Source organism: Oncorhynchus kisutch, linkage group LG6 (assembly GCF_002021735.2).
Source record: "Oncorhynchus kisutch isolate 150728-3 linkage group LG6, Okis_V2, whole genome shotgun sequence".
NCBI classification, from domain to species: domain Eukaryota; kingdom Metazoa; phylum Chordata; class Actinopteri; order Salmoniformes; family Salmonidae; genus Oncorhynchus; species Oncorhynchus kisutch.
The window spans coordinates 12,978,190-13,005,737 of NC_034179.2; the positions used below are offsets into that span (position 1 = coordinate 12,978,190).

Consider the following 27,548-nt stretch of genomic DNA (forward strand, 5'->3'; position numbering starts at 1 on the left):
GAGAGGAGGAAGGACATTTTAAAACCTATGACGTCATATGTAATATATAAACTGATGTACATGTTACTATGATCAGCGCTCTCGAGAATAAATGCTATTGGCTAATCTTGATAGACTGGTCTCTGTCTATTTTATGCAAATGAGGATCTTACAAATTCTTAGAAACAGACAGAGTGATTTAAATTGAATTGGTTAATGAATATATATATAGGAATTGTTAAATTCCATAGGAATTGTTAAATTCCTTTGACAGGTGAACACAGCGATCAGGTTGGTTTCACCAGGCTAATCATAACCACCATTGATAATGTAATGTGTGTGACCAACCAGTATCTTTGATGAGGGGCCAGGAGCTGATCTATGCTGCTATTCTCATCAATGGGGCTCTGGCAAAGACCTCACCTTCAGCCTGCTCACTGATGGTCGTCGATGACAACAGAATTAGGTAGGTTTAGTCTGACCTGTTCAAACCTCAACGTAGTACCTGTTTGTTTGTCCGATATCACCTATCCATTACTGCCATTGGTAATAGAACAGTGACTGTGTGTATTTTTACAGATGCAGAGAGTCCAGCAATATCAACACCCTTTTGATTCCATGTGTCACTGATGAACGCTGCCTATTTTTACAGATGGACTAGAGATGGTTTTGCCAGCCGGCGTCCTCAGTCACTTGATGGGTAGACCATAATAGGGTAGGTTTTATCTGACCTGTTCATACTTCAACATAGTACCTGTTTATGTGTCAGATATGACCTATCCTAACTGCCTTTGGTAATAGAACAGTGACTGTGTGTGTGTGTGTGTGTGTGTGTGTGTGTGTGTGTTCACAGAAACATGTTTAGAGCCAACACATGGAGACAGACGGGCTTGATACTGATGTCTCTGAATGGAGAGAGACCTGGTACTCAGCACTATTTGTATTATTGAATTGAATGTTATCAGTCAAAATGAGGAGGGAAAACCCTGTGTATTCTGCACCAGGATCAGGGAACTCCTGTTGTATATGAGGGGGACAGCTGCAGACAAGGTTCTGACAGATGGGTGTGTCTTGGTGGTGGCAAGGACATACCCAAGAAACACCCACATCAAACCACACCCCCAACCCAACTCACGTTTTGCTTCTGTCATGGTCACCAGCATTTCTTGAGGAGCAAGCCAAAAAAATGAGGCCAAATCAGCGGTTGATGTTCCCCGTCAAAGTTACACACCATCTACTGCAAAACTACACGCCACCTACTGCAAAACTACACGCCACCTACTGCAATACTACACACCACCTACTGCAAAACTACACACCACCTACTGCAAAACTACACGGCACCTACTGCAAAACTAAGACAACAGACTGACTGGCAGGCAAAGAGGGTTCCCTCTTAAAATGAAGTTAATTGTTTCCCCTCAAAGATGAGTTCACACTGATGGAGATACCCAGATGGTGTGATGTGAAATGCCTTGTTGAAGCAGAGCAGGCCCTTCACTGATGCACCCTGGGTAATGAAAGCAAGCAGATGAAATAATGGAGAAAGCAGCATGATGACATGTATGAGTCTGGTCTCTCAACCTTCTGCAGGTCAATGTCTCTCTGAGGCTGTACTTCTTCACTGGACACCCATCACCATGGCCACTGTCACCAAGGTGATCCTCATTGTTGCAGAGGAAGACAAGTACCCTGTTCTGGAACCACAATGAAGTCATAGTCATAGATTAAGGGACGTTTGTGCTTTTTTAAAAACAATTATTCAATTCACTGTTTGTTTTTCTACCAACCAAGGAGTCATACACTGGGCAACATTGTCAGTCAGAAGAGCAACATGTCCTTTTACAATACAACAATTAAACAATCCAACAATTTAAATTATTTTTATTAATATGGATTTGCCGTTGGCAATGTTTTTTTTTAAATGCATGATTTACAGCCAGCTAGTCTTTTAGATACAAGATGAAGTCAGTGTGTTGCAGACAACACACACCTCACACACCTCCTCCACACACACACTCTGTATGACATACTAAGCATGGCAGCCTGTCCAACAAAGTAACACACACCTTCTCTTCTCTGCCATTGCTCATTGTTCCTGAGTACCACAACAGAACAGAAAAACAAGACAAATTAAATGTGCATCATGTGGCCAGGTCAGTGAGAAGAACAGGTTATTATTATTACTGGAGTGATTCTTTCTGACCAGAGATACAGAATTATAGCCCAATCAATCATCAGTTAGGAGAAAGATGTTTTGGTCCCCACACAATGCACACTACCCCATGATAGGTTTAGGTGTCTGATGCAGTTTTCTTGACAGATCAAGGGCTAGAGTGCATTGAGAAAAAGGAGTAAAAAAAAACACAAAAAAACTAATATATTCAATGCAGGCTTCTAGTGCTATATCTTACTTCCTGTTTCTCATAGCATCAGGCCTCACGATTGGCTCAAGCATACCATATAACTGATGTGAAGGATGATCAAAAATCATGGTATAGACCATTAACTTAATGGCCCTTTGAGACTCTTCAATACAACACAGTGGATAAACATACTGTTTCCATTCATCAATCTGTTTTATTCATTAGCCATAATCCCAGTACTATAGAAGAGCAATGCATTGATTTTATAAATACATCAGACATTCTTTAATACACTTAGTTAGGGACATAATGGTTACTCTTATGGAATGAAGGTTCACTGGTATGGTAGAGCAGTGGTCACCAACCGGTCGATCGTGATGGACAATTCGATCTCCAAGGCATTCCTAGTCGATCACCAAACATTTCTGTTAAAAACCCAACGATAAAGCCTTGTGTTCCTATTGTTTGGTTTTATTTCGTGCTGTTGGCGGGAGGTGCACTTGATTCAGCAGCCCTAGTGCTGGGAAGGCCAAGAATTTTCAAGCATTTCATGTGTCTGAAGATAATACTCCGCCTACCCGGCCGGCCCAGAGAGCAAATCAAGGGCATATAGGCCTACCACTGGCCAATCAGATAGCTCAGATCACCATGACTGCACAGTGATCTGAGCCATCTGTGAGATTTCAAAACCATGACCAGAGAGAAGCAATTTGTTAAAACACACATGCAGCTGTACTGCAGCTGTAATGAATGAGTATAGCAAAGTGTTTCAATAAGTGTTTCAATAAGCTTTTGTTATTATTAGCAGCTTGTCTTTTTTAATATCAAGGAATATTTCACTTTCTCTGGTCATAGGAGTAACAACATGAATTGGTGCATGAGACAGAAATAATGCAGTGCGACTTGAGTTTCAGCTGGACTGTGTCACTCTCACCTCAGACTGACCATCAGATGCAGGCCATGAGCCTGAGCTGTGACTCACAATGAATACAACAATTACCAGTGTGATCATATACCACATTTAAAAAAATATATAATTTCAAAATGGTCTGAGAAGAACAACATTGGCAGGGTAAGTCAAGCGTAGCCAATATACAGTGATAGTGTCTTCGGCCCATAACCTACTGCACAAACCTCATTGCTACAGAACAGTTTTTAATTGGTTAATGTTGCATAGGCTTACATTTAAAAAATAAATATGAGCGGTAAATCTCAGCTTGCATTTTGAATCAGAAAGTGATCTTGACTCAGAAAAGGTTGGTGACCACTGTACTAGAGAATGATAGAGGCCTCTAGTGGCCAAAAGGCCATGTTAGCATGGGCAGCACCATTGAAGGCTTCCACAATTTGAAAGTAGTCAACTGGGTGGGACTTCCAACTTCATTGACTGATCCATCCTGGAGACCCTGTTGGAGTCATGTCCAACCGGGTCATCAGGAGGGATCGGCCAATCGTGAATAAGAAAATGGACTACTTCCTAATGGAGACTACTCCATGCTGCCATAGGCATTATAATGGCACAGATACAAAGATGAGTCCTTTATCTATCTCTATGGGTAGCAGTAGGCAGCAGCAATGAGGATTTTTCTGGGAAACACAGCCTCCCTCTGGTTAAAGATGTGACCAACACTCTGTCACACTACTATAGCTCCCATTGGTTTGACAGACATAGGGGGTTGGTTTCCCTAAAAAGCATATTCAATGGAGACATGTTTCAGTCCAGGACTAGGCTTAATCTGTGTCCAGGAAACCGTCCCAAAGACACATAACCTCAGAGAGCCTGTGACAGACGATAGTCTGTCTCTATTCAGTGTCAGAAGATAGTGGGCTGGTGCCGTCATAGGTTTGGGTTCTGGTTACAGTCAAACAGGTAGACATATAATCTCATGGAAACCCTTCACTCACTTCCAGAACCCTGCGACATCAAAGCTTTGATTTCACACACAGAAAATAACTAACAAATACAATGCATAGCCGCGACAGTCAATGCACAATCAGATCAAGAATGACTAATACTTTATAAAATAATAATTTAAAATTACAAAAAAGTGGGAATGGAAACATCTGGGGCAGAGAGGAGGTGAATCTCAATAGTCTAAAACAGATTCCTCTCCTCGTCTCCTCTGCTTCAATACAACAGCATAGGTGTAAACAATATGGCTATTTTTCACCTCCACTCCTTTCAGATCAGTGCAGATGGAGGAAAGGAGACAAGGAAAGGAAGCCACTTCAGAATATTGCCCAATGCCCATTTGGACTCCTCTGGGGCTGCCCAGTCAGGCGCCACCTTGTGGTCATACTATCATTTGACACCCCAGGATCACAAGAGTCAAAGCAGCATTCTCATATAACCCCAAAATGTATACTCTTCTTTGCAACATTTCCACCCCCCCCTTAATTAAAAATTTTTATTCCTCAAACATTTGACAAATGAAACGATCATCACTAGTAATAAATACACTGATACTGATGGGTGGAGCTGGAGAACTATGTTGTCACTTCCTCTTCCTCATCAGCGAGGTGTGCACGTGTAACACGACAAGAGACACACCAGACAGAAGACAAGGAGAATCATTGTGCCTCGGTCTCCACCTTCGATTTCACACAGACAGGATATTTGGTTGACGAAACCGGCTCATAATTTGTTTGTTTTGAGAGGACATGGTGACACATCACGTAGAGTACTGCCGACGGTACGAGAGCTGGGGAGGTGACTGTCGTTAATCACACGCCATGTCCTCGGAGCTGAGGGAATAATATCATGACAGACCGAGAGGAATGTCTAGCCATAACAAGAGAAGCAAGGATCAAACAGAGGTGCCTGGGAAGGGTGAGCGTTTGAGGGACTGGGTGAGAGACTGGATGAGAGGTTGGGAGACTGGGTGAGAGGTTGGGAGACATGCCTAACAGGAGTGATCATTGGTTAGGGTACAACAGAATTGGGGTGCTGAATAAAAGTGAATGGGAAATGTGGGTTAATACCTGATGATAGGGACAGAGGACAGACAAGGGAGCGATAGGAGAGTGAGGGAGTAGGGTGCTATGGGACAGTAGGGGGTGAAGGGTTAGGATAGGGGGTGATGGGACTGTAGGGTTAGGGTAGGGAGTGAAGGGTTAGGGGGTGATGGGACTGTAGGGAGTGAAGGGTTAGGGGGTGATGGGACTGTAGGGAGTGAAGGGTTAGGGGGTGATGGGACTGTAGGGAGTGAAGGGTTAGGGTAGGGGGTGATGGGGACAGGGTCTGTGAATCTGAGGGTAAGAGGGTAAACTCACAGTAAAAGCACAGTACTCTGTTGATCATTCATGCTGCTGAGAAGATGAAACAAGAAAGTAGAAGAACAAACAATAACGAAAATAAGAATATTTTCTTATCCTCTCCTCTTCCCCCTTCGAGCAAGGACCAGCTTTAGATCAGGTCTCTCAAACCCTGTTCCTCCAACCCCAGTTTTAACTGACCTGATTCAGCTTATCAATTATTAGAATCAGGTGTGCTAGATTATGGTTGGAGTGAAACCCTACAGGACGGTAACTCTCCAGGAACAGGGTTGGAGAGGCCTGGTTTAGATCATTTGGCTTGCTGCACCAGAGTCAGAGTCTCCTTCTGTCCCTAGCACCCGAGTATTATCCTCAACAACACCTCAGAGACAGAGGAGGTTAGTGCTTTTCACTTCAGCACGCTCTTCGGCAAGCTTTAAAATGTCTACTGTGCCATACAAGACGAAGCCAATCCATTGGGCCCAACCTGCACAATGTTGACACATTCAGAATCTGAATCAAAACATTCAGAACCAGGTTTGAAACTGTAAGAGTTATTGGTGCTCCAGCAGCTGGGAGTTGGTCTGTAGATTCTATAGTTGAAGACTAGGAGGAGCACCCCTAGTGGGTGAGGTCAGGAGAAAGCCGAGCACAATTGTGGATATAGTAAAACATGATTAGAATTTGAATTGGCATTTTATCAGGAACTTGAACATGCAATCATCCTTTTGTTTTAAAACGTGTAAAGACTATTCTACAAATTAAATATATTTGGTATAATGCAGACATTTAAATATATTAGAGAGCTTCTTCACAGCTGTACACTGCCACTGCTGGAGCCCTATTGCACTTAAATCCGTCAGTTTCAGGTTAGCTGTACTGTATGTCTAACATGGATGTGCTGAGTCACCACTAAAACCAAATCGGCCATTTTGTGTCACAACAGAAGCCACTGGTCACTGACTGGGCAGTGTGCAGGTTGGACCTATGAGGGAATGACCTCAACATGAGACGGACAAACCGACAGACCAACAGGACTGTTTCCTTCAATCAATTCAAGTTCTTTCACTGTGTCAAGTTCCTATAGCTAGGACTCTTACATTTGGAGTAAGTTACTATGTTTTTGCATTCTGGACATGCCACACGCCGCTCTCAGCCAGCGAGCTGTGTCCTTCCAGCGAGCGTTCCTATAGCTCCAGGGCAGGTCAAGGTCAAGCTCTGGGGGGGGGGGAGGTGCCTTTAGAGGTCAAAGGTTGCTCTAGGTCTATCGTGGGATATGGTGTCAGATTGGCTTGTCATGTGACCTGGATGAGCCAGCTGCCCCTCACTGTGGTCACTGAAGTAACAAGGGGTGTGGGCTTAGAGAGAGCAGAGAGGTGGGTTGTAAGAGTTAAGAGTTTCTCTGGGGGAGGGAGTGACTTCAGGAATAGGGTGTGTGTGTGTGGGTGGATGGGGTGATATTTCTTTTTTTTGGGGGGGGTGGCAAGAGTGATCAGATCTCACAGTTACAGTTTCTGCTTCCCTGAGATGATGCTGCTGTAGAGCTCCTGATGCAGCTCCACATATCGCCCCCTGGTGGGGTCCAGGAGGTACAGTTTGTCTGATACCATGCTGGGGTCAAAACCGTCCCGCCGCATGTCTGTCTTCTGGAACTTATAGGTGCCTGGAGGAGGAGCAAGAGGGGGAGAAGAGAGTTGAATTAGAGACTCAAGTAGAACAGCTAATACAGGATCAGTTTTGTATTTTTAGTTCAATATGAATAAGATTATATGGACAGAAGGGACCTGATCCTAGATCCACAGTCCTACTTCATCACTTCTTGAATACAGTCCCTGACCTCCCCCTGAGGAGATGATACAATATACACTGAGTGTACAAAACATTAGGAACACCTGTTCTTTCCATGACAAACTGACTAGGTGAATCCAGGTGAAAGCGATGATCCCTTATTATTTATACATTTTTCTTATTTTTTTTTTACCCCCAATTTAACTCCTCTGAAACACGGCCCTGCCAAGCCACACTGCTTCTTGACATACTGCTCACTTAACCCGGAAGCCAGCCGTACCAATGTGACGGAGGAAACACCGAACAACTGGCGACCGTAGTCAGCCTGCATGCGCCGGGCCTGCCACAGGAGTCGCTAGAGCGCGATGGGACAAGGACATCCCGGCAGGCCAAACCCTCCCCTACCCCGGATAATGCTGGGCCAATTGTGCGGCGCCTCATGGGTCTCCCGGTCGCGGCAGCCTGGGATCGAACCCGGGTCTGTAGTGACACTGCACCACTTGGGAGGCCCCCTATAATCCCTTATTGATGTGACTTGTTAAATCCACTTCAAAATCAGTGTAGATGAAGGGGAGGAGACAGGTTAAAGAAGGATTTTTAAGCCTTGAGACATGGATTGTGTATGTGTGCCATTGAGGGTGAATGGGCAAGACAAATGATTTAAGTGCCTTTTAACAGGGTATGATAGTAGGTACCAGGCGCACTGGTTTGTGTCAAGAACTACAACGCTGCTGGGTTTTTCATGTTCAACAGTTTCCCGTGTGTATTAAGGTCCACCACCCAAAGGACATCCAGCCAACTTGACAACTGGGGGAAGCATTGGAGTCAACATGGGCCAGCATCCCTGTGGAACGCTTTCAACACCTTGTAGAGTCTGTTCCCAGACGAATTTAGGCTCTTCTGAGAGCAAAAGGGGGGAGGGGGGTGCAACTCAATATTAAGAAGGTGTTCCTAATGTTTTGTATACTCAGTGTATAACATAGTAACAGATACTGTATACATGACCAACTGCACCCACCTGTCTTGTTGACCTCTTTGAGGAAGCGTAGGAAGACGGGTCGTGCGTAGGGTGGCAGAGCTTTCTCCAGATCCTTCCCAAACTTCTCCAGGTCTGTAGATCTCTCTGGATCTGCTACAGCGGCCATCCCAGCCTTCCCCTCAGCCCCTGAGACATGCAAAGGAAACATTTATGACTGTATAAAGCCCTCAGCCTGCTACAGGGGTCTGAGTTAAGTCACACAGTCCCCTCTGCCCCAGACACACGCATCAGAAAACAGTGATTTCAGAAAGTATTCACACCGACTTTTCCCACATTTAGTTCTTGTTCTTTATTTCACCTTTATTTAACCAGGTAGGCCAGCTGAGAACAAGTTCTCATTTACAACTGCGCCCTGGCCAAGATAAAGCAAAATGACAAACAAAAAAACACAGTTACACATGGGATAAACAAACGTACAGTCAATAATACAATATAAAAATCTATATACAGTGTGTGTAAAAGTAGTGAGATTAGGGAGGTAAGGCGATAAATAGGCCATAGTGGCTAAATAATTACAATTTAGCATTAACACTGGAGTGATAGATGTGCAAGTAGAAATACTGGTGTGCAAAAGAGCAAAAAAATAACAATATGGGGATGAGGTAGTTGTGTGGGCTATTTACAGATGGGCTGTGTACAGGTGCAGTGCTGCTCTGACAGCTGATGCTTGTAGTTAGTGAGGGAGATATAAGTCTCCAGCTTGAACTTCTTCCACTTTCTAATAATTGCACCAACAGTTGTTGCCTTCTCACCAAGCTGCTTGCCTATTGTCCTGTAGCCCATCCCAGCCTTGTGCAGGTCTACAATTTTATCCCTGATGTCCTTACACAGCTCTCTGGTCTTGGCCATTGTGGAGAGGTTGGAGTCTGTTTGATTGAGTGTGTGGACAGGTGTCTTTTATACAGGTAACGAGTTCAAACAGGTGCAGTTAATACAGGTAATGCGTGTAGAACAGCCTTCTTAAAGAAAAACTAACAGGTCTGTGAGAGCCGGAATTCTTACTGGTTGGTAGGTGATCAAATACTTATGTCATGCAATAAAATGCAAATTAATTACTTAAAAATCATACAATGTGATTTTCTGGATTTTTGTTTTAGATTCCATCTCTCACAGTGTACCTATGATAAAAATGACAGACCTCTACATGCTTTGTAAGTAGTAAAACCTGCAAAATCGGCAGTGTATCAAATACTTGTTCTCCCCACTGTAGATGGTCCAAATATTCAAGCTCTGTCAAGTTGGTTTTTGATCATTGCTAAACAGACTTGCCATAGATTTTCAAGCCAATTTTAAGTGAAAACTATAACAAGGCCACTCCGGAAGATTCAATGTCATCTTGGTAAGCAACTCGTGTATATTTTGCCTTGTGTTTTAGGTAATTGTCCTACTGAAAGGTGAAGGTCTCCCATTGTCTATTGGAAAGCAGACTGAACCAGGTTTACCTGTAGGATTTTGTCTGTGCTTTGCTCTATTCCATAATTTTTTAAATCTTAAACTCCCTACTCCTTGCCGATGGCAAGCATACCCATAACATGATGCAACCACCACCATGCTTGAAAATATGAAGAGTGGTACTCAGTGATGCGTTTGCCCCAAACATAACGCATTGTACTGAGAACAAAAAGTTCATTTCTTTGCCACATTTTTTGCAGTATTACTTTAGTGCCTTATTGTCAACAGGACACATGTTTTGGAATATTTTGTATTCTGTACAAGCTTTCTTTTGACTTATGTTATCATTGTGGAGTAACTACAATGTTGTTGATCCATCCTCAGTTCTCTCCTATCACAGCAATTAAACTCTGTTTTAAAATCACTTATGGCTTTATGGTAGAGTCAAATTAACATGAAATGATCTGGCAACAGCTCTGATTGACATTGCTGCAGTCAGTATGCAAATTTCAGGCTCCCTCAACTTGAGACATCTTTGGCATTGTGTTGTGTGACAAAACTGCACATTTTAGAGTGGCCTTTTATTGTCCCCAGCACAAGGTGCACTTGTGTAATGATCATGGTGTTTAATTAGCTTCTTGATATGCCACACCTGTCAGGTGGATGGATTATCTTGGCAAAGAATAAATGCTCACTAACAGGGGTGTAAACAAATTTGCACCCAACATTTGAGAGAAGTAAGCTTTTTGTGCACATGGAAATTATTTCTGAGCTCTTTTATTTCAGATCATGAAACACTTTACATGTTGCATTTATATTTTTGTTCAGTGTAAGAAGGTGGTATAGTCCCCTCAGCGCCATAAAACATGTTAAGATAATTTCAGATAATTTTTTTTTATCACTTACAATTAATTGATGGTAACAGGCATCTGCATTCATCAAGTATTTCACAACTGCTGTAAGGAGACAGTTGGAATTGCCTTGAAAACATGCTGTAGTGATGACGTCATGGGCCAGTTCGCTGCTGCTTAGTGCTCTTCACATTACGACCAGCATGCTACACAGTTAACAACATCCTTCAAATAGAAAGTGCAAAGCACACACCCTTGATAATCCATTGAAATTCAGAGCACTATCCCCTCTGGGCACACACTGGTTGAATCAATGTTGTTTTCACGTCCTTTCAATGAAATTACGTTGAACCAACACGGAACAGACGTTGAATAGACGTCTGTGCCCAGTGGGATAGTTCTTCTTAGGCACTTTCTTCTCCTCCTTTCACCAAAACTGGGGATCTGGGGTGAGTTTCCCTTAAGCTTTGTAGCTAACAGGGTACTTTATCGCGACCACGCCGTCCCACACCACTCGTAGAACAGCAAAGCGCTTCATTTTGCGCATTTCGTTTGTTCACACAGAAGAAACATCAATGGTCACTCTCTTGGCTGTGCAGCGGAGTTGTCAGACAGAAAGTAGGTGCCAGGCTAGCTAAGAACCTTTCTTTGGGGAAACTATAATACTCTGTGTATGAGAACTGTTGTACCAGTTTGGGCAGTGGAGGCCCAGTTGTATGATTGGTTTTGGTGTCATGATAACAAAAGACAATGTCCCCATTGTTGTAAATTGAAAATCAATACAGACAATGGTGGAAAAAGCTGTGTGGTGGTTTGGAGTGGTTACTGTACCTGGCACCTCCACTCCGTAGACTACCACGTCCATCATGTCCAGCAGACGGCTCAGGGTTCCCTCCACCTCTGTGGTCGACACGTTCTCTCCCTTCCAACGGAACGTGTCCCCTGTACGATCCTTAAAGTACATGTAACCATACTGGTCCATGACTAGGACGTCGCCTGGAGAGAGAAAGCAAACAGATCAGTAACAAAGCTGTGCGTTTGTAAAAGTACGTCACCATACTGGTCCATGATGAGGACCGCCATTTTTATTTAGCCAGGACAGTCCACTCAGTAACATACCACTGTAATCCAGACAGAGACTTGTGAAATGCAGTCATCTTTGACTGGGCCAAGGTTAAGCTCCGTAGTAGATACCTCAACACCTCACTGTCAGAATGTGTGCGTGAGGGAGAGAAAGACAGACAAATAAAGTCTCTCAGTCTATAAAGTTAAATAGCTTCTCACCTGAGAGATAGGCAGTGTCTCCCTTCTTGAAGACACTGTTAGCAGTCTTCTTGCTGTTGGCTCCTTCGTTCACGTAGCCGTCAAACCTTCTCAGGGGGTCTTTCTGATTGATCCTGCCTACCAACTGGCCGGGCTCACCTAGAGAGAGAGCGAGAGAGATTAACTTGGATTTTTCCACAAGGACATATACAGGATACTACCCTCCACAACTTTCACTCCAAATCAAAACTCCAAACCTACAACATGATTTTGGACAAAATGACATGGAAGGATTCCTACTACCAAAGATCCTTATTCCCAAGGACTACACAGCAAGTGCTCTTGAAAACCAACAACCAGGAAAAGAAGCACAACGGAAACCTGAAAACACCATCCAACCTGGAACTGAGTGACTAATGTTTAGTCTGAAGCTACTTTTAAAGCCTAGACATTACGGCAGGGTAGCCTAGTGGTTAAGAGCGTTGGACTAGTAACTGAAAGGTTGCAAGTTCAAAACCGTGAGCTGACAAGGTAGAAATCTGTCATTCTGCCCCTGAACAAGGCAGTTAACCCACTGTTCCTAGGCCTTCATTGAAAATAAGAATTTGTTCTTAACTGACTTGCCTAGTTAAATAAAGGTAAAATAAAAAAATTACAAAACAATTACAAAAATGGTATTACTGCTGATGATATCTGGAAATGTGCATGTACACATTGGCCCATCTACTGTTGTTAGCCCAATAATGTTTGCCCATGTTTTATGCTGCTACCATGTTGATGTCATGTGGTGTTGAACAGATCCGTCTGAAACTTCAATTAGCACTGAGGTTTGTGAGAGGTGTCAAAGCTTCACAGCTTCACCCACCCAATTGCAGAGGCCTTTGAAGCCCCCTCCCTCTGTGCAGAGGTCATTACAATACAGTACCCCCTGGATGTAAAAAATGAGAAGCCATGGAAAGAGGACAAAATAAGCTCCTTATGGAAAATAAAGACACTTTTTGCTGACTGCTATAAAAATGGTCCCCCACCCCCTGAACGTAAGCAACTTAATTTTCCACACAGACCATCCCCTGGCATGGCACAGAGCTATATTAACACACTACCCCTCTGTTAACAGGGGGGGGGGGTGTTCACAAAGGGTAGAAACTCAGGATAATATTCAACAATGACCGAGTCAGCCAATGTCAACCTGTACAAGTCTGGAACAGTATTGGTACAGGGCAATCCCAAAACAGTTTCAGCTGGACTTTCTCATAATCATAGAGGGAGCGCAGCAGGAGAAGCTCTCTCTTGAGAAAGATACCGAGCGTGTCAGACCTCTTCATTACTCAACCCCACAGATGAGTAACCCCAAGAGGAAAGTCAACCTCCCAGCACAGAGCACTAGTCCCTCATTGAAATGAAGGATAAAATTCACCCAGCTGGAAGTAAGGCAGGTGGAGCTGGAACAGCAGGTGGAAACACTCCAGCCAACACAAAAGAAAATTGTCCAGCTCAACAACATCCCCTCAACCAGAACTGGCGAGCCATGTCTGCACTCTGGACTGTGGTGAGACACCATCAACAGGAGAAAGAGCAGAACACTAGAGGAGAAGGTGAGAACGATGACGTGTGACAGAACAACCCATTAGAGACAGGCCACCCCCGCAGAGAAGTCAGCAGAACAGCCCACCTCAGACCCTGACCATAGCCTCAACATCACAGCAGGATAGACAAATGAAGAAGCCCACACACACACACACACACACACATACACTCTGTGGCTTGTGTTCCTTATGGACTCGAATGGGAAATATATACAAGAAAATAAACTGTGGTGTCCAAACACCCAGCATGCACTAGACCTTCTGTCTGAGGACCAACTAGGGTCACCCAGCCACATAATAATACACACATGCACAAACAACCCGAGGGCCCAGCAGGAAAGGGAGTGATTGAAAAAGCTTATTCTACTTTTCCCAATGCACAAGTGGTTATCTCCACCCTGCTACCATAGGGCGGGCAAACAAGTATTTCCCGTGACTGTGCCTCAAAACCAAATGTTTTCCTGGCCCACCACTCACCCCTGGACTTGAACAGCCTTTACGACCAGGTCCACCTGTACAAGGCAGCAGAGCCCACCTTTGCCAGAACCCTAAAGGACATTGCCCTCAACCGCAGCCCCAACACCTCACACAGGAGCCACAGATCAACAGACCACCTGCCAAGACCAGCGAGACACTCTCCTAGACCTGCGGGACCTACATATAGAGGACCCACCTCGAGAGGACCTAAATCCAGGCCACAGCACCACATCCAATCAATACCCCCCCCCCCCAAACCAACCATGCCCCCACCCCATATAGGCCCCTTCAGATCAGACCTATGCCCCCACTCCCACAAAGAGGGCCTCAATATGAACAGTCACACATACGCCCAGGTCGTGAGCAGGCAAACAGGCCCACTCTTACACTAGCATGTACCAGATGCTCATCAGACTCTACTCACACTTACTGGTCTGAGGCCAAACCACACAATTAACATTGGGCACTTTTTGAAACACAAAGCCTTCCATCTCATCCTGGAATATCCAAGGCCTGAGGTCATCTGCCTTTGGCCTAAAGAGCAGGAACCTGGACTTCACCAAAGAACTCAGAAATACAGACATTGTCATCCTACAAGAAACATGGTATAGAGGAGATGGACCCACTGGTTGCCCTCTAGGTTACAGAGAGCTGGTAGTCCCATCCACCAAACTACCAGGTGTGAAACAGGGAAGGGACTCAGGGGGTATGCTAATTTAGTATAGAGCAGACCTAACTCACTCCATTAAATTAATCAAAACAGGAACATTTTACATTTGGCTAGAAATGCAAAAGGAAATGGTCTTAACAGAGAAAAATGTCCTCCTGTGTGCTACCTACAGTGGGGAGAACAAGTATTTGAAAACCTGCAAAAATCGGCAGTGTTTCCTACTAATAAGGCATGTAGAGGTCTGTCATTGTTTATCATAGGTACAATTCAACTGTGAGAGACGGAATCTAAAACAAAAATCCAGAAAATCACATATATGAGACCAATGTCATTGGTCTCATATATTGAAATAGCATACAAAAACAAACGGATAGCGTACGATCATAGATACAATTAGGCTACATAAGCCTACAAACATTTACAACGGCACAATCACAGTAATCACAAGAATGGCTTCAGATCAACGTCTACGTTGAGACCGAAGGGAGCAAGGGTCTTTAAACTATCCCCATTATTGAATCTCTTGATCCTCTCCCTGAAAATACTTTGTTAGTTACTTTTGATGTTGAGTCGTTATACACAAATATTCCACACGAGGGCGGTATTGAAGCCATGGAACATATTCTTCTGCAACGTGACCCTAATGAACTACCTTCCAGTGCATGCATAACATTGGCTGAAATAGTACTCACACACAACTACTTCATGTTTCTAAATGATTTCTTTATTCAGACAAAGGGTACTTCTATGGGGTCCCCCATGGCTCCTAACTATGCTAATTTGTATGTGGGTTACATGGAGAAACAGTCTAAAAACAGTTTATTTTTTAAGTGTCCCACTCCATCTTTGCCAATCCATGTCAGTTAGTGCCATCTTTGCCAATCCATGTCAGTTTGTGCCATCTTTGCCAATCCATGTCAGTTAGTGCCATCTTTGCCAATCCATGTCAGTTTGTGCCATCTTTGCCAATCCATGTCAGTTTGTGCCATCTTTGCCAATCCATGTCAGTTTGTGCCATCTTTGCCAATCCATGTCAGTTTGTGCCATCTTTGCCAATCCATGTCAGTTTGTGCCATCTTTGCCAATCCATGTCAGTTTGTGCCATCTTTGCCAATCCATGTCAGTTTGTGCCATCTTTGCCAATCCATGTCAGTTTGTGCCATCTTTGCCAATCCATGTCAGTTTGTGCCATCTTTGCCAATCCATGTCAGTTTGTGCCATCTTTGCCAATCCATGTCAGTTTGTGCCATCTTTGCCAATCCATGTCAGTTTGTGCCATCTTTGCCAATCCATGTCAGTTTGTGCCATCTTTGCCAATCCATGTCAGTTTGTGCCATCTTTGCCCACAATGGAAATAACCTTTTAAGATGTATTTTGTTATCCTTGATGATTGTCTTAAATTGTATGTGGAGGCGTCACCAGCTGGAGCCCTTATGTCTGTATTTAAATTTTAAAGAATTCATTAATCAAACCCTAGCATTGAAGTCTCAAGGAATGACTAGTCGTCTAGCTCTGAGTAGAACTGCTCTTTCACATTGTCAGGGCTTGGTAATGTAGGGCTTGGTTATTGTCAGGGCTTGGTAATGTAGGGCTTGGTTATTGTCAGGGCTTGGTAATGTAGGGCTTGGTTATTGTCAGGGCTTGGTAATGTAGGGCTTGGTTATTGTCAGGGTTTGGTAATGTAGGGCTTGGTTATTGTCAGGGCTTGGTAATGTAGGGCTTGGTTATTGTTAGGGCTTGGTTATTGTCAGGGCTTGGTTATTGTCAGGGCTTGGTTATTGTCAGGGCTTGGTAATGCAGGGCTTGGTTATTGTCAGGGTGTGGTAATGTAGGTGCGTAGGCACTAATTATTGTGGCATGCCTGGTCTTGTTGAGAGGAATCCTGATTTTCACAAGGCTCATTTCTGCCAGAAGGTGTCATGCAGATGTGTGAAGGTTGGTCTACCCCATGTACTCTGTCCTCGTCGTTTTGTTTCCCTTTCCACCTATAGCCACCTACTGGTTCAATGATGGTGCCATCGTCAGCTAACCTCGTTTCACTCAGAGCTGCTATGTTGATCTCACATCTGCTCAGTTCCCTGGACAGCAAGGCAGCTTTTTTGTGTATTTTATTAGGATCCCCATTAACTGTTGCAAAAGCAGCAGCTACTCTTCCTGTGGTCCAAGTCGCTTTGCGTTGTGCCTAAGAACAGCCCTTAGCCATGGTATATTGGCCATATACCACACCCCCTTGTGCCTTATGGGTTAATTAACCCATAGGTGGGGTAGTGGTTGACGGGTGCCAGGGTGGGCCGGCACACCTCGTCTCTGGGGCCCACAACTGCTCAGAGATCTCCTGTAGTTTAGCCTGGAGTCTGTTGATACATGTTGCTTAGAGCCCCCAAAGACTAGGCCCGGCTCTGACTGCATGTGTGGGTACGGATGTGGGTAGGCATGTGGGTAGGCAGGTGGGTAGACATGTGGATGTGGGTACGCATGTGGGTACGCATGTGGGTAGGCATGTGGATGTGGGTAGGCATGTGGATGTGGGTAGGCATGTGGATGTGGGTACGCATGTGGGTAGGCATGTGGATGTGGGTAGGCATGTGGGTACGGATGTGGGTACGGATGTGGGTAGGCAGACCCACAAGAAACTGCGGACCCTCATGATGAGTTCAGATGTTTTGGGGCGGCCCCCACCCCCATCAAAGTTGCCCATCTCAGCCATACCAGGCTTGCACAGCATTCAGAATGTCAGGGTTAAGGTATGCTATACTAAAACCAACCAGGCCTGAGAGAGTAATACTATAGCTATACACGTAGTGACGTACCAGGCCCACAGGGGATACAGACGCCATCGGGGCCTCTGATGAGCTCCATGGTCTCCTCATCTACCTTCACCAGTCTGATGGGGTAGATGAAGGGGAGGATCTGGCTGTTGAAGCCACATGCTCCTGTCTGTAACAGAGACAATACCATACTGTTAACGTCAACCCATCTAAAACCACTGAAACTCCGTTCAGCTTTACAGCAACTGCGACACACCATAGCTATGATTCAGCAAATCAAATGGGAGAATGGAGACAGACAGCATGCAGTCCAAATTCAATACATAGTGACAGAGGCCATCACTGACCACTAATACCCTCATCTTTACTTTGAGGATGAAATACCATAAGTGTTTTTATGTGCTTTGAGATGTGAAGTGAGAGCCATAATAAAGGTCAACACTACACAGAAGATGTTCATTCCCTGGGACCACACACTATAGAAAAAGCAGGCCCTCAGAGCCAAAATGTCTGCCAATAGCATTAAATAAACTATGAGAGCATCATCATTTGCTTTCAGCTCTTTGCTGTGAGATCCATAATGTCCTCCTAGCGCCTCACCATGTTGTCAAAGTTTCCCAGGCTACAGTTGCACTCTGTGGCTCCGTAGAACTCTGCTATCTGTGGTACGTTGAAGCGAGAGGTGAACTCTTCCCAGATGGACTGGCGCAGGCCGTTACCGAGCGCCATACGGACTTTGTGTTTACCCTCTATGTCCTTTACCGGCTGGTTCAACAGGTACCGGCAGATCTCCCCGATGTACTGGACAATCTGGAGATCAGAGAGACGAACAGTCAGTCAGCAGCACAATGAGACGAGTGCAGACAAGTGAAGAACCCACACCAATCTACAGATCTAAATATTATTTTATTATTCCCCAAATCTTCTGAGTTTGTTGTCTTTGGGTACTTCTATAGAACAACAGTCTTATAATGCTGTCTACCCACATGACTTCCTGTTTATTTACATTTTACAACTTTGACCACCTGAACAGATTTTTCCCTAAACCCTAATGGTAAATCCGAATATCCTTGAGCTATCGCTGTAGATAAACATCAACACAGTTGAACAGAGCAGTAACCCAAAACATGCATCTTCTCTCTACTGGTCTCCTATTCTGTACATATGTGTCATACAGTCTCTTAGCTCCTGGGAGTCAGCCAGCAGTGTGTCTCTGTCTCACCGTGCAGTTATACTTGGCACAGTCGTCCCAGAACCGGGAGGCAGAGAACTTCTTCTTGATGACCACCGTCATGCCGTGGATCAGGCACTGCCCCACGCCAACAATGTTTCCTGGAGAAGACATGCACACGTGTTTCAGAAACAATTACAATGGACGGACCACACACACACACACACACACACACACACACACACACACACACACACACGTTACCTGCGGAGTGGTAGAGTGGAAGGCAATTGTACAACACATCAGCAGACGTCATACCGAAGCCGTAGTATACCAAGGCTGCCATGCGGTAGTACCTGTCAAACACACAGGTGAGAGAAAGAATGAATTAGAAGACAGGATAAGACGGGAAAGAGTGAGAAAAGAGAGCTCCAGAGAGTGAGAAAAGAGAGCTCCAGAGAAAGAGAGCTCCAGAGAGCTCCAGAGAAAGAGAGCGAGAGAGAAAGAGAGAGAAAGAGAGCGAGAGAGAAAGAGAGAGAAAGAGAAAGAGCTCCAGAGAAAGAGAGCGAGAGAGAAAGAGAGAGCGAGAGCACCAGAAAGAAAGTGAGTGAGAGAGAGAGAGCGAGAGAGAGCAAGAGAGATACAGAGACTGATACAGAGAGAGAGAGAGAGATACAGAGAGAGAGAGAGAGAGAGAGAGCGAAGAGAGAGATAAGATCCAGAGTGCCTACCTGCTGTGCACCACGATGGCAGCTTTGGGCATCCCGGTGGTCCCAGATGTGTAGATGTAGAACAGACGATCTGGAAGACCGACATATGGGGAGAAATCAATAAAAACATACAACAGACCTACAATAGAAACCAGTGGAGAAAGCAGTAAAACTAGGGGCTTGATTGATCTTGCCTGGAATACTCCAGAAATTGCAAACACTGCACTTTAGACAGGTTCAATCAAACACTAAAATGTTTTGGAAAGAAAAATACTAACCGGGTCCAGGTTTGGCTCCTTATAAACTGACTGAGTGTGATTGGACAGATTGATTGACTGACCAGTGAAGCAGCGGTCTGGGCGGATGGGCAGGTGGGTCGGAGCGGCATCCAGTAGAGGCTCCAGGCACTCTGTCCCTGTAGGGACACGTTTAGGGTCCCAGTCCCCTGAACACAGCATCTGTACTGTCTTCCCCATGGAACAGTGGACCTCACACACAGCTGTAGGATAGAGGGGGGGAGGACGGGGAAGAGAGAGAGCAAGGGAGAGAAAGGGTGTGGGAGGTAGAGAGAGAAAGAAAGGGGGCGATAGGGAGAGAGATAGAGAGCAAGACAGGAAGTTAATGTCACAGAAACAGAGAATCAAATAAAACTCTTGGTTTCCCAGACTCAGACTAAGCCTGGTCCTAGACTAAGCCTGGTCCTAGACTAAAAAGAATGTAGTCCAGCACTAGTCCAAATCTACAGTATGTCCAGGAATGGGCCTTTAGCATGTACAATTTACTTAAATAAAGATTTACAGCCCCCTGTCCATCCCTCCATCCACTTCCTCCCTCCATCCGTCATTCAAACAATCCCTCCAGCCACCTGTCACTCAGCCACTCTCTCCCACCCCTCCTTCCCTCCAGCCACCTGTCACTCAGCCACTCTCTCCCACCCCTCCCTCCCTCCAGCCACCTGTCACTCAGCCACTCCCTCCATCCCACAGCCTCCCTCCATCCCACAGCCTCCCTCCATCCCACAGCCTCCCTCCATCCCACAGCCTCCCCCCATCCCACAGCCTCCCCCCATCCCACAGCCTCCCTCCATCCCACAGCCTCCCTCCATCCCACAGCCTCCCCCCATCCCCCATCCATCCCCCATCCTCTCTCCATCCATCACCCATCCTCTCTCCATCCATCACCCATCCTCCCCCCATCACCCATCCTCCCCCCATCACCCCTCCATCACCCATCCTCCCTCCATCACCCATCCTCCCTCCATCACCCATCCTCCCTCCATCACCCATCCTCCCCCCATCACCCATCCTCCCCCCATCACCCATCCTCCCCCCATCCTTCCACTAACTCCCTTGGTCCTCACCCTCGGTCAGCTCGCTGCCGAACACCACAGCCTTAGCGTTTGAGATGGTGACGCAGTGCACCAGGGCCTCCAGCCGCAGGTTAAAGTTGATCAGAGCAGCCTCCACTCCTATCTTGGCCATGCCCAGCCAGAGGCCCACGTACTGGGACCGGTTCTCCATGAAGAGAGCCACCACATCCCCTTCCACGAAGCCCCTCTGGAGCAGCAGGTTGGCTACACGGTTGGAGTACTCATCCAGCTGCCGGAAGGACCACTTCTCGCCTGTGCCCTCGAAAATTAGCGCAGTCTTGTCCCCATGGCGACGCACCGTCTCGGCGAAGATTTTAGGGAGGGTGTTTCGTTCCTTCAGGTGACGATTGACGTTTGACTTCACCTTGAGGAGGACGCCTGCCGCACTGTGGAGGAGAGGGAGGTTAAAGAGGGGCTGAGAAACGACAACTCAGAGAACTAAGAGCCGAAAGAGAACATGACGTTACTCTGAATGTAGAGACATGGTGGTAAACTAGCCGGATTTGGATGCCCTAATGAACACAACCCTGATGTTGTTCTGCATGGTTTTCCTGACTAAATAGCAGCTGGTGTGAAGTACACTGAGGAAGCAATAAACTACATTAAGCGATCTATCAATACATGTTTTGTTTCCGGGATCAAAGTTCAAATCCAGAAAAAGCTTCCAATTTACATTGAGAAACAAATACGCTGATAAAACTGGAGCATGTAACTTTATAACTTTTATAATAATTTTATAACTGTGGCAATTCTTGAGCAAACAGAGAATGTCCATTTAAAGACTCATTAGTTAGTGAAACAGCGGCTTTCAGTTGTAAAATATTGTAACACCAAGGTTTGTTTCGCTCTCCAGGACAAAGTCTAAATAAGCAATAAAAACATCCTATTCATGAGGATCGGCTATAGATGACATTTTCAGAAAGCTGTACATGCCTCCTGCAAGTATTTGTCTGTATGATTTGAGTGGGAGTAGTACTCTTTGTATTTTACTGTATATAAAAGTTATGCCCTTTTGTATTCTTTCTATTCATAAGCTATACAGGTCCATCGAGGTTTGAGGTTGTCCCTCTGAACGGGCAGGTTTAACTGAAACCATTCCTTTGGGGTGTGTCACTCAAGGGGTACGAGGCGTCTCTCCAACCAGTGACTAGTTCCTCTTTAGTTTTATTACTAAACTGTACAGTAGGGTAAAGGGAAACAGAGCCCCTCACATGAGTCTCACAATAACAGCCAATCACCACTACTACTCTTTTAACATTATTGTGCGAATCCAAACTGCACTGTGCTGGCTCAAATATTTGATTTTCATTGTCCTATCCTGCCTGGTTCCAGCCACTATGGTGGACGGCTGACCAGACTAGGGTAGCAGAACTCGCCTCGGTTTGGCTAAGTAGTAACAACCGATTCAGAAAAAGGTATGTTCCTATCTCACTTGCAATAATATTTTATTTTTATTTAACCAGGTAGGCCAGTTGAGAACAAGTTCTCATTTACAACTGCGACCTGGCCAAGATAAAGCAAAGCAGTTCGACACATTCAACACAGAGTGAACATGGAGTAAACAAACGTACAGTCAATAACACAATAGAAAAGTGTATATACCGTGTGTGTAAATGTAGTAAGATTAGGGAGGTAAGGCAATAAATAGGCCATAGTGGTGAAGTAATTACAATTTAGCAATTAAACACTGGACTGATAGATGTGCTGAAGGTTAATGTAGTTGCACATTCAAGCAATTATAAATGATACGTTTGTCCCCAATGGAATAAACCTTGTCGGCCACACTGGTGTCATCATGGTCATAGATGAATCACATAATAAATAAATGAATTTATAGGTTGGTTTATTATGTGAGTCATCTATGACACTGATGAAACCCGTGTAACCGACACAATTGTCCCTAATGGAATAAACCTTATCATGTCTAAGACCACTGCGCTTCTCGCTCGAAGACACTGCATCTCACTGCAAGAGGTGTCACTACAGTCCCTGGTTTGAATCCAGGTTGTATCACATCCGGAAGTGATTGGGAGTCCCATAGGGCGGCGCACAATTGGCCCAGCGTCTTCCAGGTTTGGCCAGTGTTGGCTGTCATTGTAAATAAGAATTTGTTCTTAACTGATTTGCCTGGTTAAATAAAGGTGAAATAATATATTTTTTAAATTGAAAGTGAGATAGGACATTACTTTACTTCTCTGACCAATCAGGTCGACACACCAAATTTCACTCCAAGGAAGGCTTTTTCTGCTAGCTTGGTAACAACTGATTCCCCTTCCCCAATCCAGACACTTCAGAACGTTGAAGTGTCACTACACCAATCCAGACCTTTCGGATCAGAACATTGAAGTGTCACTACACCAATCCAGACCTTTCGGATCAGAACGTTGAAGTGTCACTACACCAGTCCAGACCTTTCGGATCAGAACATTGAAGTGCAAGGGGAAGTACCTGTCACCATGGTGAACAGATCACAACACTAGCTAGCTTTGAATGTGAACTCGTAATACAGAGGAACCTCAGCACCTGTCTCTCATCTGTCTACTTTGTCTTTACTCTCTCTGCCACGTTTAGTCTCTCGTTTGTCCTTGAACATTCCTCCATACATGACTAACTCAACATTCCCTTCTGTAACACACGTGAGCTCTTGTCTCCTCTGTGGCACATTCCTCCTTGTCTTACAGGAATGTGCTGCTTTTCTTGTTGTAGACAATTAAACTCCTATAGTCCTAACCATGGTGAAGGTATCTGTTGTCTGAATGTATTGGTTGTTTAACACCATGAAAACCTGTGTTTCTGTAAACGTGCTTCTGACTTGCAGACAGGTGTAGACAGGTGTAGACAGGTGTAGACAGGTCCACACTGACACACACCCAACATCCCACAATATACTTCCACTCACTGTAAATCTCTTCTGATGGTTTTGGCGAAAATGAGTACGAACTTCCAGCCTCCAGAGCCCAGGTAGAAGATGAGGATGGAGGGGAGGACCTGGAACCAGGGCAGGCCCACCAAGAGACGGAGCAGGAAGAGGAGGACGGTGCAGCAGGCCAGGCGCATCATCCTGGAGAGAAAGGAAAACAAGTCACCGTTAATGTCATCATGTTACATCCATTTTCTGGATTTAGAATAACAAGAGTCTCGATCAATGGTTCCATATTTCTGAAAAAGAGTTAGTCAATTTGGCATTTGCAAAGGACACCTTGCTTCCTTGTTTCCTTGCTTCCTTGTTTCCTTGTTTCCTTGTTTCCTTGCTTCCTTGTTTCCTTGTTTCCTTCCCACAAAACAAACGTTAACAAGCTGTTCTAAAGCTTGAAAAACTAGAATTATAATTGACAAAACATGTTCAGGTTTTCCCCTCTCTCTTCTGTTCTACGCACAGAGGTTGCACTCCCAGTGAACCTGTGGTGTGTGGTCTTCTCTACTTCCTCAGTTGAAAGCACTCAGTGCTCTCTGGATAGGAGTGCCTACTGAATTACTAGCTAATATATCAAATATACCCTTACAATACATCTACAGCCTACAGTCTGACCTTTTTGCACAAGACGAGTGTCACCACCAGGTACGGTAATTCATTTAACCTTTTACTGCAGTGGGCTAAATCAGGGCCATACAGATTGATTCTTGGTCGTCTTAAACCAATCTACTTTGAAACAAAAGTATACACCTCACACACATTGTTGTGGGCTTAAAAAAAAGGCACTTGTACCATGTCAGATATATAGTTGAAATGTATTCCATTTTGAGTTTCCATCCCAATTATATACTTTATATACATCACAGAACACTGAAATATAACAAAACTGTTTGACATAGAAAGACAGGATTTTCATTAAAAAAGTAATTATGAAAAATATTAATAACTTTACACCCAAGAGGCCAGAGAGTGTGCTATTGGTCATTGACTGCAGGAAAGGGCTACAGAGGGTGACCAAAAACACAATCTTTGCTACCTCCAAGCCTTTCCTGAGCAGGAATCACATCTAGTTGTGGAAGATTAGTTCTGTACATCCAGGGGTTTCTCCATCAGGGGAGAGAGGCCTCACTTTCTCTGTTCTAAATCTCTACAGTGGTTCCCTCTTCACCCCACCCTCCCCCTCCCTTTAAAATGCGTTCCTATGTATTTATCACTTCCAGATTTAGACCACTACATTTAATTATGGATAGGCCCTATGCTTGTCTGTCTCTGCAATGTCCAGTTTGTCACGGTCCTGACAAAAGAAGTCTTCCTGGCCATGTACAAGACCAGCACCACAATCGATGTAAAAACTAGGCCAAAGGTACAAGGTATATGTTGGTATCAAGGAATTATAAAATTGGCTTTGGACCAATAGCGTCATGTCGGTATGCAGCACCGGAGATAAATGTTGTTTATTATGGTTCTTGTCTGGACATCCTGTCCATTTACAGCACAAGCGTGGGCTCACAGATGACATTAAAATTGATGACTTACTGTCGGACACAGAGACTAGAGCCAGCACAGATCACGAGGACACATGCGGTAACAATAGTTGGTACCTGTGTCAACAAGAGTACATAATTTTTGTTTACGAGATATATATTTCCGTTACGAATGGGGAGCAGGATTAGTTATGATCGCGTGCGTCAAAGTGATCATCATCAAGACTCACTCTGCGGCACGAGGGATATTACATGCTCTGGCCAACATGGCAATACATACATTTATAATGTAGCTTAGGCTATGGCCCTCAGAGGGTGAAACATTGCTGCGATTAAATAATATTACTATTTCCTTGGCTATAAATCATCATCATCATCATCCAACATCAGAAAAAGGTGAATGTTTAATAACCTGATCTATAAACTATATGGTTTAACGCACCGTAGCGTTCTAGAAGCAGTAGTACTGCGGTAGTAGCGAGAGAGAGGCGTCCTCATTGCTGATGGGAAAGACGTCAAATAAAAAAGCTCGAGCCCATCACCAGCAGCTACGCCATGTGCGCGATTCTACCAAATAGAACCTAATCAGAACCGTTACATCTCCATTCGATCGAACGTACCCGTTGTCCGTTTATGATAAGATGATAAGTGGAGCGCAACGAACGGCACACTAGATTGGAGTGGTGGCTATCCTGTAGCCTCTAAATGTATTGTGTCAACGCTGCTGACTATCCCGTTTTTCGCAAACTGCACTCTTGGAGCTGATCGCTGTATAACATTAGGGTAGGCCTACATAACCGAAGATAAATGGTCCAAAAGAATCAAACCTGGTCCATTCAAACACAGGCTTCCTTCCATATATACACTGGCAAGGTTGATAAAGGACAGTTGGGTGAAGCCTGAGCTATTCAGATTTCACTAGGCTAGGCTACTAAATAGGCTAATAATGGATACAGAAACCCAGACCATTGAATGATATAGAAATTACAAGTGTTATGAGGCCTACCTTGTTTCACGTCCCCCACAAACACAGTAATGTGCGTATTACACCGGACGTGGAACTCGTTTTGTACAATTCCACCTTGATTGGTTTAGCAAAACCTTCCACCGCTCTGGCGTTTACTTGCACATTGACAGACACAAGGGTCTCAGATAACAGCGCATTGCCCCCCCCCCCCCTCCGGCGTATTTATATCAAATTTGCCTGCCCACTTGGTTCGACTTTGCCTCTATAGAAATCATCCGTTCATTCCTATCGTCAGCACAATTTTTTTCAGTTTCATTGTAGCAATAAACTCGCTCGCCACAGTAATTCGAATGACCTTATCATTTTCTTAGTTGAGCCGTCCTCCGTATCCACCGGTATTATGTGTAAGCAGTGTAGATTGACTAGCGCTAGGACCAATCAAATTACCCATAGTTTATAATTGCTTCCCATAGAGGTGGAGCCTGCTACAGCAAAACTTTCACAATCAAGGAAATGCGGCCCTTCTTTCGACGAGTGAGTGCACGCCTCATTCCAGCCGGTTGTGACACCGACACGGGCCTGCTGTGGGACTGTGTGACGCGTATTAAACCCACATAGCTACAAATCGTTTGGGTGGGGGAGACTTGCGTATACAGTCATACCACCACCACTCGAGGAGCCGCTGGTGAACGTTGGAACTGTACCAGACCTGCGCATAACGGCAGTTCTATTCTTCCTATAATAAAACACAGGCCTCCACTAGAGCGCAACGACGCAGCATTGGCACAGTTTGGATGCTCGGATATGGACCGAGGTGCAGAGTTCAGAAAGGCATACTTTTTTTACACCATAACCACATCCTTCTATTGCAGTACAGTAAGTCACTGCAGACAACTGGGAAAAAAAGACTGCTAAAATGATCACATTTGATCATTACAGAAAGCCCCTTTGACTAGTATTATACAATTGTTATTCAATGAGGGTGCCTAGCTGTTGCCTGCCATATCCTGTTTCTACAGCATGACAAAATGTACAGTATAAACCTGTCCAGGACAGTGCAGGGTCAGAGGACACTATTCTTTTTGAGAAATGCAGAAGATCAGATAACAAGAGAAGACACCAGTAGGCCTAGCCTACGAATCATTCAATCATCTGGGAGGTGCAGCAGCACTTCTAACAGTCACCAAGTGCCCAAGACAAAACATTATCAGTGTTTTCCACATAGATTACGGGAAACGCCTCATTCTCATTCGGTGACCTTCACAACTTTCTCCTACAATAGGAGCCAATGTGACTGTGGACTAGCAATAAAGTAGACAACCTCTAAAGACACTGTACTCTTAGAAAAAAAGGGTTTCTAAAGGGCTCTTCGGCTGCCACCATAGGATAAACTTCTTTGGTTCTAGGTAGAACCCATTTTGGTCTAGGAAGAACCCTTTTGTGTTCCATGTAGAACCCTCTATGGAAAAAAAGTGTTCTACATGGAATCCAAAAGGGTT

The 27,548-nt window shown here is 44.7% G+C and overlaps 1 protein-coding gene across 1 annotated transcript; it reads right to left on the bottom strand.

The window, feature by feature from the left end:
- Positions 1-1,846: 1,846 nt before the first annotated feature.
- Positions 1,847-26,625, bottom strand: LOC109892346 (long-chain fatty acid transport protein 4). Its single transcript, XM_020484826.2, has 13 exons — positions 26,089-26,625; positions 23,584-23,745; positions 20,676-21,070; positions 19,656-19,814; positions 19,337-19,406; positions 18,870-18,961; positions 18,657-18,766; positions 18,035-18,244; positions 17,477-17,603; positions 11,955-12,092; positions 11,502-11,666; positions 8,407-8,553; positions 1,847-7,263 (listed from the first exon to the last, which is right to left on the bottom strand). Exons 2-13 carry the CDS (start codon positions 23,742-23,744, stop codon positions 7,106-7,108), a joined length of 1,932 nt encoding a protein of 643 aa, XP_020340415.1. The 5' UTR covers position 23,745; positions 26,089-26,625; the 3' UTR covers positions 1,847-7,105.
- Between the last annotated feature and the right edge of the window lie 923 nt (positions 26,626-27,548).

Bases quoted from the DNA above. Each gene is read 5' to 3' on its own strand.
- LOC109892346 (XM_020484826.2), bottom strand. From the start codon at position 23,744: ATGATGCGCCTGGCCTGCTGCACCGTCCTCCTCTTCCTGCTCCGTCTC. The intron at 18,962-19,336 runs GTAGGCACTCTG...TGTGTTTGACAG, and splicing joins GCCATCGTGGTGCACAGCAG to GTACTACCGCATGGCAGCCT. The intron at 18,767-18,869 runs GTAACGTGTGTG...TGTCTTCTCCAG, and splicing joins TCCACTCTACCACTCCGCAG to GAAACATTGTTGGCGTGGGG.